Source organism: Sapajus apella, unplaced genomic scaffold (assembly GCF_009761245.1).
Source record: "Sapajus apella isolate SASKATOON/1434 unplaced genomic scaffold, GSC_monkey_1.0 scaffold62, whole genome shotgun sequence".
Lineage (NCBI taxonomy): Eukaryota > Metazoa > Chordata > Mammalia > Primates > Cebidae > Sapajus > Sapajus apella.
The window spans coordinates 11,600,197-11,616,336 of NW_022437002.1; the positions used below are offsets into that span (position 1 = coordinate 11,600,197).

At 51.6% G+C, this 16,140-nt stretch overlaps 1 protein-coding gene across 4 annotated transcripts in view; it reads right to left on the bottom strand.

Moving 5' to 3' along the window:
- Positions 1 to 334: 334 nt before the first annotated feature.
- The window catches only part of HEYL (hes related family bHLH transcription factor with YRPW motif like), a 17,180-nt gene continuing 1,374 nt past the window's right edge, over positions 335 to 16,140 (bottom strand). The window contains exons 1-5 of one of the 4 annotated variants that reach the window (XM_032247039.1): positions 10,942 to 11,065; positions 10,715 to 10,777; positions 9,242 to 9,325; positions 7,669 to 7,750; positions 335 to 4,056 (exon numbers count right to left, since the gene is read on the bottom strand). In XM_032247039.1, the coding sequence (XP_032102930.1) occupies positions 3,383 to 4,056; positions 7,669 to 7,750; positions 9,242 to 9,325; positions 10,715 to 10,777 (903 nt within the window). In that variant the 5' untranslated portion in view covers positions 10,942 to 11,065 and the 3' untranslated portion in view covers positions 335 to 3,382. Of the gene's footprint in view, positions 4,057 to 7,668; positions 7,751 to 9,241; positions 9,326 to 10,714; positions 10,782 to 10,941; positions 11,066 to 16,140 lie in introns of those variants that run through there. The other 3 variants (XM_032247038.1, XM_032247037.1, XM_032247041.1) reach the window with 3 other exon arrangements.

A 16,140-nucleotide genomic window follows, 5' to 3' on the forward strand; every position in this document is an offset into this window, starting at 1 on the left:
TGGCCCCGCAGTGCCTGGCTGGCACGGAGCAGACCTCTGTGTTTGTTGGATCTGTTGGGAGCTGAATCCATCAGAGAGCCAAGCCAAGGGTGGAGAACAATGCCTGCTGGCAGGACAGCCTGCCTGCTCCCAGCTGTCAGTGTACACTCAGAGTGGACCCTCGCACTTGCCTTTGGCCAGGGCCTCCTGGCCACTTGCCAGACCTTCCAGTCCCATGGCCCTGGCTCTCACTCTGCTCTACAGCCTCCCTGCAAAGTCATACAGCAGGGGGTTCACCCCTAGAGGGGCCCAGACCATCGACCGCTTGAGTCCAGAAGATTTCTCACCTTCTCAGTTCACTTCTTCAACAAGTATTTATTGAATGCCAACTATGGGCCAGGCCCTGTGCTCAACGCTGAGTACAGAGTGGAGAGCAAACCAGGCATGGCCCCTGGCCTCGTGGGCTTACAGTTGAGTGGGGGGGACAGTCAACCCACAAGTCAATACACAAATGGATATGCAGTGGCAAATTCCCCATGAAGGGAAACAAGAGGGGCCTTGTGATAGATGAACTCCTCAAGTACAGTAGTCAAGGAAGGCCTCTCTGAGGAGGCAACTTTGAAGCTACGGCCTGAGGATCTGAAGAACTCAGCCATACACAGGGTAGGGGAAGAGCATTCTTGGCAAAAGGAACAGCATATGCAAAGTGCTGGAGGTGAGAATGAGGTTGGAATGTTGAGGAAATGAAGGAAGGCCAGGTGGCAGAGGCTTAGGGAGCAAGTCTGGGACTGGCAAGAAATGAAGCTGGAAGTGAGATTGGGACCAAAAGAGGAAAACCTTTAGAATAATAGGGCAACAGAAGGAGGTTTTTAAACCAGAGACACGATGTGACCTGCGCTTTCAAGTGCTCTCTGGTTCTGCTGAGAACTGATTGATAACGCAAGAGAGAGGAGCTTTCTGAGGCCAGGGCATTTATCTGGGGGAGGTGAGGTGACTGCGCCAGGGTGGCTGTGGGTGCAGATAGAAGTGGACGGACTCCAGAGATAGTTTAGACATAGAATCTGCTGGAAGTTTCCAGAAGCACTAAAAAAAAATCTTTATTGGATGTCTGCAACAACCCCTACAATGGGGTAGGAGTTGGAGACCTCAGGAAAGCTTGGGGATAGAAACAGAAGATGCAAGTCCTTGATCATGGAATCTGATCACAGTCACCTTTCCTTCTGCAGTATCCCAGGGACGACGAAAGCAAGTTCAACCTAGATGCCGAAAGAGCTGGGTAATTCCCACCTCATTGCAATGGCATCACAGATTCTTTGGAGTTGCACACTTGCAACATGGAAATGTGTTTCCCACAGCCCCACTAGGGATTCTCAGGCCGGGGAGTTGCCAAATTGCAAGACTGCATCACTGACCTGGTATCCTGGGAGCAGCAGGAGAGGAGGAGGAGGAGGAATTGTCCTTTTTCCTGTCCCGAGTGGACCCCTTCATGATAAAGGGGAAACTGGCCTTTGCCTTCTGTCCTCTCCTCTGTCCCTGTCCCCAATCCTGGGAGCATGTGTGAGTCCTGTCTTCCTTCTACCTCAGTCTCCCCTCTGCCTCCCTCAGGAGCACTCCCTGCCAATGACCCACTCTCTAAAATGATGCCCTCTCCTCACTGCTGCGCATCTCAGACGGGTCCAGGAGGACAGCAGTCTGATAGAAGCAGCTCACACTAAAAACGAAAGAGGTGCTTTCCTCTCTATCTCTCCTTTAGGAATTTGTCTTTTGAAAAGAGCTTTCTGGGTCACTCAGATGATCGCCTCCCTCTTATCCACTTCTTTGAAAGGGCTCTTTTCCCCAGGGTTTCTGCAAACTCTACTTTTCAGTCCATGGAGTCTCCTCAATGCAGCCTCTGGGGAAGGTGGTTCCATCAAAGGGAGGAGGTGGGAGAATCTTCCCAGGGGTGATGGCTGAAGTATCTAACCAGTGTGGAATGAGCACCAGTGAATTGCTGCCCCTGGGACTCCACAGCCTTGGCTCTGCCAGGCATTAACCAGATCGTAGGAGTCCTGGGGGAAGTGCCAGGCGGTGGAGGGGTACTTGGAGTCACTCGGGGGAGTAGATATTTACCAATGAGTACAGAAGAGTTTCTGCATTTTACCCATTGGTATGGCAACACTGGTCCCACCGGATGTTAGTCCAGTCTCCGCTGTTCTGCTGGGAACGATCGCTGGACCATTTGTTTCCTCGGTTAGAGAAAGTGGCCTGGGGTGGAGCTGGGGGATGAAATGGCCTCTGAGCAGAGCCAGCTCTGTGGAGTCCTGGTGAACAGAATCTCAGGCCCTCAACCCACTGCATGACCTTGAAGGGCCGAGCTGCCTCGAATCATCCTTTCTCTTGCCCCTCCTCAGAGCTATTTTTGTCCAGCCTGACAGCCCTTGGCTGTTCCAGCAGTCTGGGCTCTGTGAGCCGGATGCAAACCAGGCAGCACAGACGTCTGGTGCTGAATCCCAAGAGGTTCCTCTCTGGGCGCCATCACATGGGGCCATGGCCCCTCTGCACTGTGTACCCAGTGGGGAGGGACCGCGCGCCTGGAGGATGGCGACCGTAGGAGGCGGGGGGAGCTGGGCTCTCTCCATTGCTCAACCCTGGCTCCTGTCTGGGAGAGCTGTCCAAGGCCTGGTGTGAGGACACCCTGTCACAGAGTTTTGCTGCTGCCTAGAAACCTCCCAGGCAGATTTATCAGGCCAGCTGTGTGCAGGGACCTGTTAGTCAGTGCGAGGGTGGGTATCTGTTGCTGGGAGGAGGGTGGGAGCAGGCTCTGCTGGGCCCCCGGTCTCCAGGCCTTGGCTGTAGTGGAGAAAGGGTCTGTCCTGTGGTTCAATGTGATGGTGTGGGCCAAAGACAAGTGGGCAGGGGCAGACAGGGTTCCCAGACCTTTTTATGGCTCTTGCTCAGTCACTATCTCCAGGAAGCAAGGCAGACACTGTGTTCCAGCCTCTTGGCCTGGGAAGCCTGCAGTCAGTCATTGCTCCTGACTGGGGTCTGACCCCTCCAAGGAACAGCCTGCCTTGGGCCCTGGTTAAAGCTTTTTCCCAGACCTAAGGTTCATGCCTGCTGCTGCTCTGTGCTGGGCAGGAGACAGGGTCTGGTCGCAGCTCTGAGGGACTCTCCCAGGACTCATCTGTGCAGGTGAGAAATGGAACCAAACCTCTGAGACCAGAACAGCTCCAGAGCTGGGTGGATAAGCTGGGATAGCAGTGAGGAGGAGATGGGCTGGACGAGGAGAGGGCCTCTGGTGGCTGGAGAAGATGCCTTCACATATGAGCCAGTCCAGGAAGCAAAGCAGAAAAGGCAGTGCCTTTTTTGAGCCCCTGGTAAAAGAACCTTCCTCATTCCTGAGGGCAGGTGGTGAGGGGGCAGCTCAGAAAGTCCCGACTTCAGTGATTTCAGAGACCCAGGAGTGGTACAGCATGGCTCCCGCTGGCCTCCCAGCTGGCCCTGGGGAGGATGAGTTGGGGGTGGGAACAGCCACAAAGGCAGCAGACCCTGCAGGACCAGAGGGTGTGGAGGAGGAAGACCGCAGGAGGGGAGCGATGTGGCTGCTCCTGGTAGCCCTGCTGCTGGGGGCCACGGACACAGGGGCCGCTGGCCTCTCTAGGGGGCGGGTCCTCCGGGTGGAAGATGCCCCTCGACTGGGCAGCAAATTCCTCCGGGTTGGCAGGATAATGCCTGTGGCTCTGCGAATGGGAGCGGTTCGGAGGGCTGGGATGGGGTAAGCAGGAGAGGAGGCACCGGGGAGGACAGGACCGGGCACTCTTCCCAGGACGGCGAGCTGGTTGCTCAGGGCTGGCAGCACCGGGCAGCTATGGAAGAAAGACCAGGGCCAGGCAGGGAAGGCCAGGGGGCCAGTGGGTGTGAGTGAAGGCTCCATCTCAGCTGCGTAGCTGTTGAGGTGGGAGAGAAGGCGAATCCGGACGGGGTCGGCACGGCTGCTGGGCCCTTCCAGGACCCCCAGGTACCTGATGACCTCGGTCAGGCACTCCCGAAAACCAATGCTCCGGAAGTCAACTGCCAGGGCTCGGGCATCAAAGAATCCTGCAAAGGGAGGCATGATGAAGGTCATGGCAGGTGTGGGGAGAAGCATGGAGCCTGGGTCTGACTGAGTTCTGGACCTGCCTCCTTCACTCACTCCCTCGGCAGCCCTGGCCATGTCACCTTGCCTCTCTGAGCCCATCTCTGAATCTGCAGAGTGAGAACAAAAATGCCTGCCTGGGATGGAGGGTGGTGGGTTATAATGATCAAACGAATTCACTAAACTATGATGCACTGTAACATGTAAAGTATTGCTTTCATCACAATTCATGACAATGCAAAGAAAAAACTCTGTGGCCAAGATAACTTCATTTAAGCAGACACCTGACAGATATGGAAAGTTGTGCACTTGGAGGTATAGAACAACCCTGCCTGTTGAGAGGGGCAGATGCCCAGGAAGGGAGGTGGCAGCCATCAGAGTGGGGAGGCCCCTTGAGAAGGTGGCATGGTGTAGCAGTGAGGTGTGAGGTTGCCAGAGGCCAGCAGAGCTGGGTTCAAATCCTGACTCTGCTACTTAACTAGCTGCCTGATTGGGAACAAGTCTCTTTATCTCTCTGTGCCTCAATTTCCTTAGCTGTCAAATGGGGATCTAGCAGTGCCTGCTGTATAGAGTTGTGAGGGTGAAATTAAAATAGTGCACAGTGGCTGGGCACAGTGGCTCACGCCGTAATCCCAGCACTTTGGGAGGCCAAGGCGGGCAGAGTTCAAGACCAGACCGGCCAACATGGTGAAACCTGGTCTCTACTGAAAAAGACACAAAAATCAGCTGAGCACGGTGGCTCATGCCTGTAATCCCAGCTACTTGGGAGGCTGAGGTAGGAGAAATGCTTGAGCCGGGACTGGGAGGTGGAGGCTGCAGTAAGCCAAGATTGTGCCACTGCACTCCAGCCTGGGCTACAGAGCGAGACTCCATCTCAAAAAAAAAAAAAAAAAAAAAAAAAAGTGCACAGAAAATGCTGAATAAAAAAACAAGTTAGCTATCACTTATATTACTGCCTTGGCCCCGGCTGGCATCTGAGTTGGTCCCTTGGCTAAAAAGGCAATCTTGAACAAGACCCCACTGTGATCCTCGGCAGCTGTCATCAGGCCAGGGACCCTCTCTCTCTCTTTTTTTTTCTTTTTGAGATGGAGTTTCATTCTTATGGCCCAGGTTGAAGTGCAATGGCACAATCTTGGCTCACCACAACCTCTGTCTCCAAGGTTCAAGTGATTCTCCTGCCTCAGCCTCCCGAGTAGCTGGAATTACAGGCATGCACCACCACGCCCGGCTAATTTTTGTGTTTTTCATCGAGACAGGGTTTCTCCATGTTGGTCAGGCTGGTCTCAAACTCCTGACCTCAGGTTGATCTGCCCACTTCAGACTCCCAAAGTGCTGGGATTACAGGCGTGAGCCACCGTGCCCGGCCCTTTTTATTTTTTGAGATGGAGTCTTGCTCTGTCGCCCAGACTGGAGTGCAGTGGCACCATCTCGGCTCACTGCAACTTCTGTGTCCCGGGTTCAAGCAATTCTCCTGCCTCAGCCTCCGGAATAGCTGGGACTACAGGCGCGTACCACCATGCCCAGCTAATTTTTGTGTTTTCAGTAGAGACAGGGTTTCATCATATTGGCCAGGATGGTCTCAATCTCTTGACCTTGTGATCCACCTGTCTTGGCCTCTCAAAGTGCTGGGATTACCGGCATGAGCCACTGCACCCGGCTGGCACCCTCTCCTTGATGGATAACCAGGTGAACTTCCTACACAGGTATTCACATCCTCACTGCCTCTCCATACTTGTTCTTCTCTTGACCACATTCTGGGCAAAGACAGACAGAACAATCTCAGCTAGCACTGGCCTCATGACTATGGCAGCAAACACCTGGTTTTTGGTTCATGGCCCCCACAGAGGGACAGCTCAGCTGGAGACTATGTTTGGAGCCAGGCCAACTTGTGGGTGAGACCCAACTCTGCTATACACTTAGCCATATAAGTTCAAGCAAATCCCTTCACCTTTCTGTGTTTTCTCTTTTCTCTTCTTTTTTGAGATGGAGTCTCACTCTGTCACTCAGACTAGAATGCAGTGGCACGATCTTGGCTCACTGCAACTTCTGCCTCCCAGGTTCAAGTGATTCTCCTGCCTCAGCCTCCCAAGTAGCTGGAATTACAGGCATCTGCCACTATGCCCGGCTAATTTTTGTATTTTTAGTAGAGATCGGGTTTCACCATGTTAGCCAGGCTGGTCTCAAACTCTTGACCTCAGGTGATCCACCTGCCTCAGCCTCCCAAAGTGCTGGAATTACAGGGGTGAGCCACCGCACCCAGCCTTTGCTGTTCTTTTCTAACATTTACTGAATTCTTGCTAAGCATTTAATCAAGTTATCTAATTTAATCCTCACAAAAACTTCTCATTATTCCCATTTTAGAGATGAAGAAACTGAAGGAGGGAGAGATTAAATCATTCGCCTAAGGTCATAAAGCTAGTAACCAGTAGAGCCCGATTCAGATCCAAAGGCTATACCGTGAACCACAGTTCTGTCTTCCCGTTAGTTCACAGTCAGAAAATGGTGATAACACTAACCCCCATCTTGCAGGTTCTTGTGAGAATCAAGTGAAACAACACAAGTGAAAGCATTTGGAAACTGTCAAACGCTGCTCACATATTAGTCACTACTTTTCTTTTAATTGGATAACCATAAATGTAATTTGAATCTCCCCCATTGGTTCATTAGAGACGGAAGTCTCCACTCTTAGCAATGCATTTCTTTGACAGAAGTTCCCAAATGGACCACCTGCATCAGAATAATTGGGTGGCTTGTTAAACTTGCAAACTCCTAAACTTCAGTCTAGACCTGCTGCCTCAGAATTTCTGGGGGATGACTCCTGATTCTGCCTGCCCTGAGGTGACAGTGCTATACACGGAGGCTTCGGAAGCACCAGAACAAGCCGCTTAAAATGCCACTGTCCTCTTCTGGAGTAGAAAGTTAGGTCTCTGGAACTTTGGTCTTTGTGGCCAAGGCCTGTGGAGATTTCAGGGTTTCCCAATTCTGAAATCACCAAATACACAGAGAAGCTTTAAGTAGACAGAATTTCTATTTGTCTGGAAGTGTCTTTAAAGCCACCGTTCCATTACTTTATTGTAACTGACGGGCTTAAAATAACAAAATGAGTTACATTTGTGTCCTATAATCCTGAGACCTTCAGGGAACATGACATGTCACCCCAGCCCTGCCAAGGACCTCACGACAGCCCAGAAGGCTAGACCAGTGGGTAGGATACCAGGCTCCTCCCTGGGTTCAAGGGGGTCAGATTGGGATCCCAGGGAGAATTAGCTCATTCAGGCGAATCCCTAATGAAGCCCTGGGTTGGGGAAGGATAGGACCCGTAACAACAGTCTGTTACAGAAGAAAGTGCCTCCCAGGTCTAAGACTGGAGGGAGTTGAATTGAGGAAAAGGTTGGGACAAATGGAGACACTGAAAGTGGAGAGGGAGACGCTGAAAGGAGGGAGCGAAGCTTTGCAAATATTCCCTCTATTGACTGAGCTCCTGAGAGTGGATTTTGCTCACCAGTGTATCCCCAGGGCCCAGCCTCAAAATATTGGTGGTATGAATGACTCCTGAAAGAGAAGAGCATGGGTACCTGTCCCGCCAGTGGCATGGAGCATTTTCAGGTGATCCACCGTCATCTGCAAGACCTCAGCTTTCTCTAGCTTGGAAGAGCCCTGCGGGTACAGAGGACAGAAGGGTGGAGTCTCCAGCTAACCGTGTCGCTGTGCAGTGTCTTGCTTTTCTCACCTTCCTTCCATTCCACTGTGGCCAGCAATTGGGCTTCTGCTTTGGCCAGCTTCTCCAAATCTAGAACATTCTCTTCAGTTCTCCTCCCAGACCACCTGTCCTCTGTACAGCTGCCGGCCATCTTTCCTGAAACCACTCCTCCCTTGACTTGCACGATACCACTGTTTCTGGGCTCTCCTTTCACCATGCCTCTTGCTCTGCCTGTCTCTCTCTCTCTCTCTTTCTCTGTTTTTGTTTTTGAGATGGAGTCTTGCTCTGCCACCCAGGCTAGAGTGCAGTGGCCTGATCTTGGCTCACTGCAACCTCTGACTTCTGGGTTCAGTGATTCTCCTGCCTCAGCCTCCTGAGTAGCTGGGATTACAGGTGCATGCCACCACGTCCAGCTAATTTTTTTGTATTTTTGGTAGACATGTGGTTTCACCATGTTGGCCAGGCTAGTCTCAAACTCCTGACCTTGTGATCCATCCGCCTTGGACGCCCAAAGTGCTGGAATTACAGATGTGAGCCACTGCACCTGGCTGCTCTGCCTGTCTCTTAACACAGTAGTGTCCCTTCTGTGTCACTTGGCACTCTGCTGCTCCCGGCACAGGGGTTTGTCACCTCCATGGTTTTAACCACCATCCTCAGAGTGCCTCCCAAACCAGCTCTTCTGGGAATCCAACTTCAGACTCAATGTGCCTAAGATCTAGCTCACCGTCTTATCCCCAGAGCACTTGTTCTTCCTCTTTTCTCTCTCAGGAAATGCTTCCTAAGCTTCCCAGGTGAAGTCTGAAGATCAGACTCTCCATGGGAGTCCCTTGAGGGCAGATACCAGGTCTAGTTCATGGCTGGTCCTGTGGTGGTTTTAGTGAACATCTGTGGAATGACTGACTTGTTCTCACCAGCATAAGGGAAGGCACAGGATCTGTGACCTACACCTTGGTGCACAGGGTGAGAATCTCCGTGGCGGAGTCCATTGTCTGATTCCTCACTGTAGTTCCCCACCTAACATGCTCAATGGGTGGCAGAGTGCTCACTCCCTGAGCAGCCTGTTCCACTTTCAAATCACTCTGGAAATGTCCGTAGTGCAGAGGGATGGTGGTTTGAGAATCACACACTCCTCTGCTCTGCTATTTAATGGCTGTGTGATCTGGAATAAGTTACTTCACCTCTCTGTGCTTCAGTTTCCTTACCTGTGCTATAGGCATAATAATCCCTACCCTTCAGGATCATTTGGAGGAGTTAATTCGATCGGATGATGGACATAAAGCCACCCGAGTGTAAATTTCCATTCTTTATACCCTGCCAGTGGCAGATATTGGTAAATGATCACAGCATCTCAGGCAGCCTCTACCAATCAACAACAGATGGCATGAGAAACGAACTTTATCTGCCGCCCACACAGTATTTCCTCTAGCACAATCAGCAATGTCACATACCTGTTTCTCAAAGGCAGTGGGGACCAGGCGTCGCAATTCAGAAAGGCTGCTGTTGATGCGATCTCGACGCCGTTTCTCTATGATCTAAACAGTCACGACAAGAAGTTATTCACAGGTGCGTCATCACAGTTTCCAAAGTGCCTTGATAGACATCAACTCGTATTTAACCCACACAGTATTCTTGTGAGGGAGATCAACCTAGTCTCACTTTATGGTGGAGAAAACCAAGGCTCACAGAAGGACAGTGATTTGCTTAAGGTCACACAGCAAGAAAGTGCAGAGGTGGAAGCACAACTCAGATCTCCTGTCTTGGTCTATAGGGGTGATATTCAAGATGTTTAACCACTGGTACGGCAGGGCACAGCCAATCAGAATGAGGACACCAGCCATGGTGCTGGAGCAGGCCCTGGAGGTCCCTGCTGCACCAGCAGGAGGGTGACCCTGTCATCTGCCAGGTCATGAGGTGGTTTGAGGAGTCTCAGGTGTTGCTCTCTCTCTCTCTTTTTTTTTTTTTTGAGGCAGAGTTTTGCTCTTACTGCCCAGGCTAGAGTGCAATGGCACGATCCCAGCTCACTGCAACCTCCGCCTCCAGAATTCAAGCAATTCTCCTGCCTCAGCCTCCTGAGTAGCTGGAATTATAGGCATGTGATCACCACGCTAATTTTATTTTTTTTTGTATTTTTAGTAGAGACGAGTCAAGCTGGTCTCGAACTCCTGACCTCAGGTGATCCACCCACCTCAGCCTCTCAAAGTGCCGGGATTACAGGCATGAGCCACCACACCTAGCTAAGGTGTTGCTCTCTCTAGCTGCAGAGCCCTTCCATTCACACACTCTCATTCTCCCCTCACAATACTGGTAGCAGAACACCGGGAGCATGACAGATATGACCCCATTTTACAGATAAAGAAAATAAGGGCTGGAAAGAAGTGGTTGGCCTAAGGGCTTACAGTCAGTGAGTGTCAGGCTGCTCTCTGCCAGACCCCAGATGTCTGGACTCCCAGTGCAGAAGCAGGGCTGTATGCTGGGAGGAAAGTGGGGCTGGACACAACGGACAGACAGCAGCAGCAAGCGGGAATCCTTCTGCTGTCCCTTCCCCCACCCCAGCACACTGGGAGGGGATGAAAGTTCTGGACTCAGGAGACAGAAGATAGGATGGTGGGCAGGCTGGAACAACAATCATAACAGCCTATTGTGTGTCTGCTATTGTTCAGAGCGTTACATTAATGCATTTCATCTGCAAAGCAGCCCTTTGAGGTGGGCCCTGTCATTATTCCAGTTACGCAGAGGAGCAAATCAGGCCCAGAGAGGTTAAGAGGCTTGCCCGGAATTACCCTGATAACTACAGGCAGAGCCGGGATTTGAACCCAGGCGGTTAGCTTAGAGTGAAGTTTCTGCCCAGGGTTCTCCCTGCCAGACTGCAGGGGATTCATTTTGTTGGGCAACTCAGAAGCAGAGATGAGACGGACACTCACCCCTCTGCGTTTCTTCCTGGCTTGCATCTGCGAAGGGCTAGGGGTGGACAGCGGCCTGGCCATCTGGCTGGAAAGGAAGAGAAAAGCTGATTTTTCAGGGCTGAGGGACCGTCTCCTTGGCCCGGGCGGACCTCGGGCCCGGAGCCGCAGGGCGGGCCTGGGAGGAGGAGCAAGCTCTTCCCTTTTTCCCCTGCTCATTTCAACCCGGGCCAAGTCCTCTCACGCACTCTGGGCCCACTCTGGGCCTTTGGTCTGGACCTGCTAGGCCTCGCCCCGGCCCCTCGCGGAGCCGTCGGGGAACCGCGCTCAACAGCGCGGCAGCTCAGGCTCCTGCAACCCGATCCCCGGGGGCGGGGCGGGTGAGGGCACTGGCCGGCGGCGGCAGGGACTGGCCGGGAGGGTAGGGTTTCAGAGGGAGCCGCCGGGAACTAGCGTGGAAAGAGCAGATGCCGCCGCTTCCCACGGGCCGGGCGCGCCGGCCGCCCGCCCTCCGCCCGGCCTGCAGCTGCCGCCTCCTCCCACGCAGTGCGGCCGGGGGCGAGGGGGGGGCATCTGGGTCACAGGCCCCTCTAGGATGCTCTGGTACACTGCCCTGGCCTCCCAGAAGGCCTGGTCCCCCCAGCCTCGGCCTCTCCTCCCACTCTGGGCCTTCCGTCTGCAGCATCGGTTGAAAGATGGATGTTTGCTCACACCCCAGGAACTCCCATTACAGAGAAGAGGCTTAGCCCCGGGGCTTTTCCTGCCCAGTCTCTGACCAAAATAATCTCCAGCTCAGCTGCTAACCCTTCTTAAGGTTTTCTGCTCCAGAAGCTCTCTTAGAAGGCGAGGATTCACTGGGTCCACTGAGGCATCATTCATTTGGCCAACACTTCTAAGGCTCTATTCAGGTCTGGTGGGTGCTGGGGCACTTAGCCAGACCCCAGCCCTTCCTCTCAGCTCAGCTCCAGTGGGCAGACACTGCACCAATAAATAACAAACAAGGTGACTCCCCTGCCATTTTGGAAGACACAAGGCCAGACATCTGAACAGGAACCTGCAAGCTGGCCTTCACCCACACCCGCTCCTGCTGCCCCAGGTGGAAAGCCCATGCTGTCTTTGATTCCTCCTCCTCCTCACCCCTACCTCATCTAAACATGCCCACATTATGTCTAAAATACCTCTCACATCTGTCCTCTTCCTCTCTGCCACTTCTCTCAATGCTGCGCCTCTATCAGCTTTTATCTGGGTGACTGCAAGCGCCTCTTGTTGGGTCATTTCGCACCCTGTTTTACTCCCTGCAAGCCTATCTCCACGCTGCAGGCAGAGTGATCATTTAAATCTGATCTTATCACTCACTTAAAACTCCTCAGTGGCTCCTCAATTTTTGTTTGTTTGCTTTGAGATGTAGTCTCGCTCTGTTGTCCAGGCTGGAGTGCACTGGTGTGATCTCGGCTCACTGCAATCTCCACCACCTGGTTCAAGTGATTCTCCTGCTTCAGCCTCTGTCATAGCTGGGATTACTGGTGCCCACCACCATGTCTGGCTACTTTTTGTATTTTTAGTAGAGATGGGGTTTTACTGTGTTGGCCAGGCTGGTCTCGAACTCCTGACCTCAGGTGATCCACCTGCCTCAGCTTCCCAAAGTGTTGATATTACAGGTGTGAGCCACCGCACCTGGCCCCACTGTTTTTTAAGATCAAGGCCATCATCCTTTAGGTGGTCCAACTGGCCCCTGTCAACTCCGCTAGACTCAACCCTCTTCCTCTGTATGCTCCAGCCTACAAATGCACTAACTCCTTCCTGCAGTTGCATGTACTGTCCCCTAGCCTACGTCTACCATCTCTGGTCCACCCATCACCCCAAGCCTTAGTCCCTTTGCCCAGTAACTTCTACAGTCTGTCAAACCTCGACTTAGATGGCACCTCCCTAGGGAGCCTTTTCTGACATTCCTCCTCCCACTAGTGTCCCATGCTCAATATTCTCCTGGCACCCTACTTTCACAGTGTTTATGCCAGTTTGTTGTTTTGTATGTATATGGTTATTTGACTGATGTCTTTCTCTCCAACAAATCCATAAGCTCCATGAGGCCATAAGCCGTGTCTGTTACATTCACTATTGCAGCTTCAGTACTCAGCAAGGGCTTGGAATATGGCAGAACTCATGGTAGAGCTTCCTTTTCTCACCCCTGTCTTTGGCATCACTGGGGAACAGAGAGGTAAGCACCATAACATCTATATCCTAGGTGTTTGTGGAATGGGGGCATATATGACTTACCAGAAGGGTCCCAGCCTATGTGACTACCCTTTCGGCATTTGAATTTGGATCATTTTCATCAACTGCTCAAAGAGAGAAGGTTGCAGAAGGGACCAGACAGCATTTGTCAAATCCTACTGCTATGTCCCTGGCTTTGTCCAGACACATCTGGAAAAGGATATCTCCCACCCAAACATTTGGACAAGCAGACCTGGTAAGAGGCCTGTAATAGCTCCTGGGAGGGAGAGCCTAGCAAGCTAGGTCCAGGGCTCAGATGGCCAGATCCTGAGATCTGTGGGCAGCTTGTTTACAAAGCATCACTGGTTCACTGGGGACAAGCCCCAAGAGCCAAGACACACTAAGAAACATGGCCTTTGTTCCCACCAGCTTGATAATGCGTCTCTTTGGGTGTTGGGTTAGCCTTGCGCACGTCATTGCCTCTCAGCCTGATCCCTCCACTGGGACCATCTGTTGGAGGCTGACGCACCCATTTGAAGGCAAGGCAGTGCTGCCATCCCTTTTTCCAGTCTCCTGTTCAGTTTGTCCCTGTTGTATTATTTCCCCCTTCTCCTCTCCCCATATCTCAGAGGCAAACCCCATGTTACAGTTTTCTTGGAAACATTATGTGACTTTCCTTCCTTTGAGCCTTACAAACGCCCATTTTACAGATGAGGACGCTGAGCCTCAAGAGCTAAAGCAGCTTGCCCAGTCTATCCAGCTGCTAAGCAGCAAAACCAGCAGGGAATCCACATCTTCTGGCTCCGCTTCTGCATTGTTTTGCTTCTAATTCCCACTTCCTGTCTGTCTGAATGGCCCTCCAGTCTCTTTATTTTTAAAGTTCCCAAGAGCCCAGCCAGAGCTCCCCTCCAGCCTGTGATCTGGCCCTGACAGTGGGAGGAGGTGTGGGAGCTTCTCGTCTGAGAATCTGAAAATGACGCAGATTTTCATGGACCCAGAGAAGATATGTTGACCATCAAGATCTGCTCCATAGGCCTCTAGTGGCTCCTAGCCAGAATTCTGGGGCCATCTCTTATAGGGGAGCAGGTTTCCAGGTGGTCCTGACCACCCTCAGTGCTGACTTCCCCTGGGAACTACCCCGTGGAACCCTTGCAGATGACCCTAATCACTTTGTGCCAGCCAAATGCAGAATCACAACTTCCCAAAAGAAGGGATCTCAGAGAGAACTGAGTCCATTTGTAAAATGAGGAAACTCGAGGGGAAGGGTCTTTCCCAGGCACACAGCAAATCAGAGAAAGATCCAGAAGTACAGCCAGGTCTAGTGGCTTTTAATCTGAGGCTCTTGCCAGTGCCTCCCATATTTCATCATCCCATCATGTAGATCTCAGAGCCGGTACTTTTTGTTATATACTGCACTTCCACATCCACGTGTCCAATTTATCACACAATAGTCCCAGGAGTGAAGTATTATTTGGGCCATTTCACATTTAGGAAAAATAATCATTTTACAGGTGGAGTGACAGAGACACTGGAGTTGAGAATCACTTCAGTAAGTCCAGTCTTCAGATTTCTGGTCTTTACATTAGACCTTGCTGTCTCATAAATATGTTGCCCCCCCCAACTAAATGGTGACTGCTTTGACAGCAACATTTATTGGAAGTTACCTTGTGCCACAGCAGGGAGCTATGTAACTTTATGCACATTACTTCATCAAACCGTATCCTGTGAGGCAGGAATGCTAAGTATTTCCATTTTGAAAGGGAGAAAACTGAGCTTCAGTAGGGTTACAGTCACTGGCCAAGGTTAATAGTGGTAAGATTCAAACTCAGATCTATCTGACTCCAAGGCCACCACCTTATATTGTGCAGAAACAGGACCCTGATCCAGTGTCTGACATGTTGCAGGTGCTCATTGGATGATTGCAGAGGGAGGGGAGAGGCAGTACTCTTAGTTTGGACTCATCATGTGTCGGGGGCCAGGTTCAGATGAGAGCTCTGTGGGTGAATTTCACAGATGTGCCAGGACTGCCACCAGGCAGATGCCCACAGTGATGGTGGAACACACCCTGCTCTTTATTCTTATGTTTCTGAGTGTGGGGCATTTGCACCCTGCCCCTGACCCTGAGAGGCTGGCTGCCTCCATTCTGTGGCCCTTGTCAGTATTTATCTGCTTTCTTTGTATATGAACTCTTCTTCCCTGAGAGTTCCCTGAGGGCAGAGGCTAAGCAGGATACATCTGGGCCCCCTATGCCCAGCCCAGGGTCTGGGCCACAGCAGGCATCGTTCAGTGCTCCCTGAATTGAAGCATTGATGTCTGCTGGGGGGAGGGCCTTTTGGTGAGTGTTACAAAGGGGCGTCTATAAGTCAGCCTCTGCCAGATGTCCAACTGCTTTCTCTCTTCAGAGGGGTCTGTTCCTCTAAGAACAGTGTCTAAAAATGGGCTCTGTACATATAGGAAATGCTGTAGGTATAGGAAAAAACTGCCCATTGATCCTTTATGCCTCCATGTGAGCTGTTGTCCATATGCCATCTTCAAGACGCCCTCCTTGACATCTTTGGTGGAGAGTGACCTCTCCTTGCTTAGGTGCCCTCACGGCCCACAGTCTGCCTCTTTTCCATCCTGTGTTTGTATGACCTGGCAGGTCACTGACTGGGCTGCAGATTCACAGAGGACAGAAGCCAGCTCTGATCAGCCGAGTTCTCTGGCATCAATTTTGTGCCCCTGATCTATGAAGACCCACTGCCATTGAATTTGAGACCCCACTCCACCACCACCACATGATGCTGTGCCCTTTCCTGCCCTCAACAGGCACGGGCTAAGAGAACTGCTTCTCTAAATAGCAGTTTCTGCCAGACAATTAAGAAAGGCTAATATGTTGCATAGCAAATTGTATTCTACACCCTAAAATCAAATGTACAGGATGCAAGAGGTATATCTGTTATGGCATTTTCCTCAGATTTGTGACTGAGGCAGGATCCCTGGATCTCAGAAAAACGAAGAGCACTAAAATTACAAAATGTCCTCAAAAACATCCTAAGAATTAACCGGGGCCAGCACATTGACTTATGCCTGTAATCTCAATGCTTTGGGAGGCCAAGGCAGGAGGATCACTTAAGCCCAGGAGATCAAGGCTGCCATGAGCTATGATCATGCCACTGTGCTCCAGCATGATGGGCAACACAGTGAGACCCTGTCTCAAAAAAAAAAAAAAAAAAAAAAAAAAAAAAAAAAAAAAA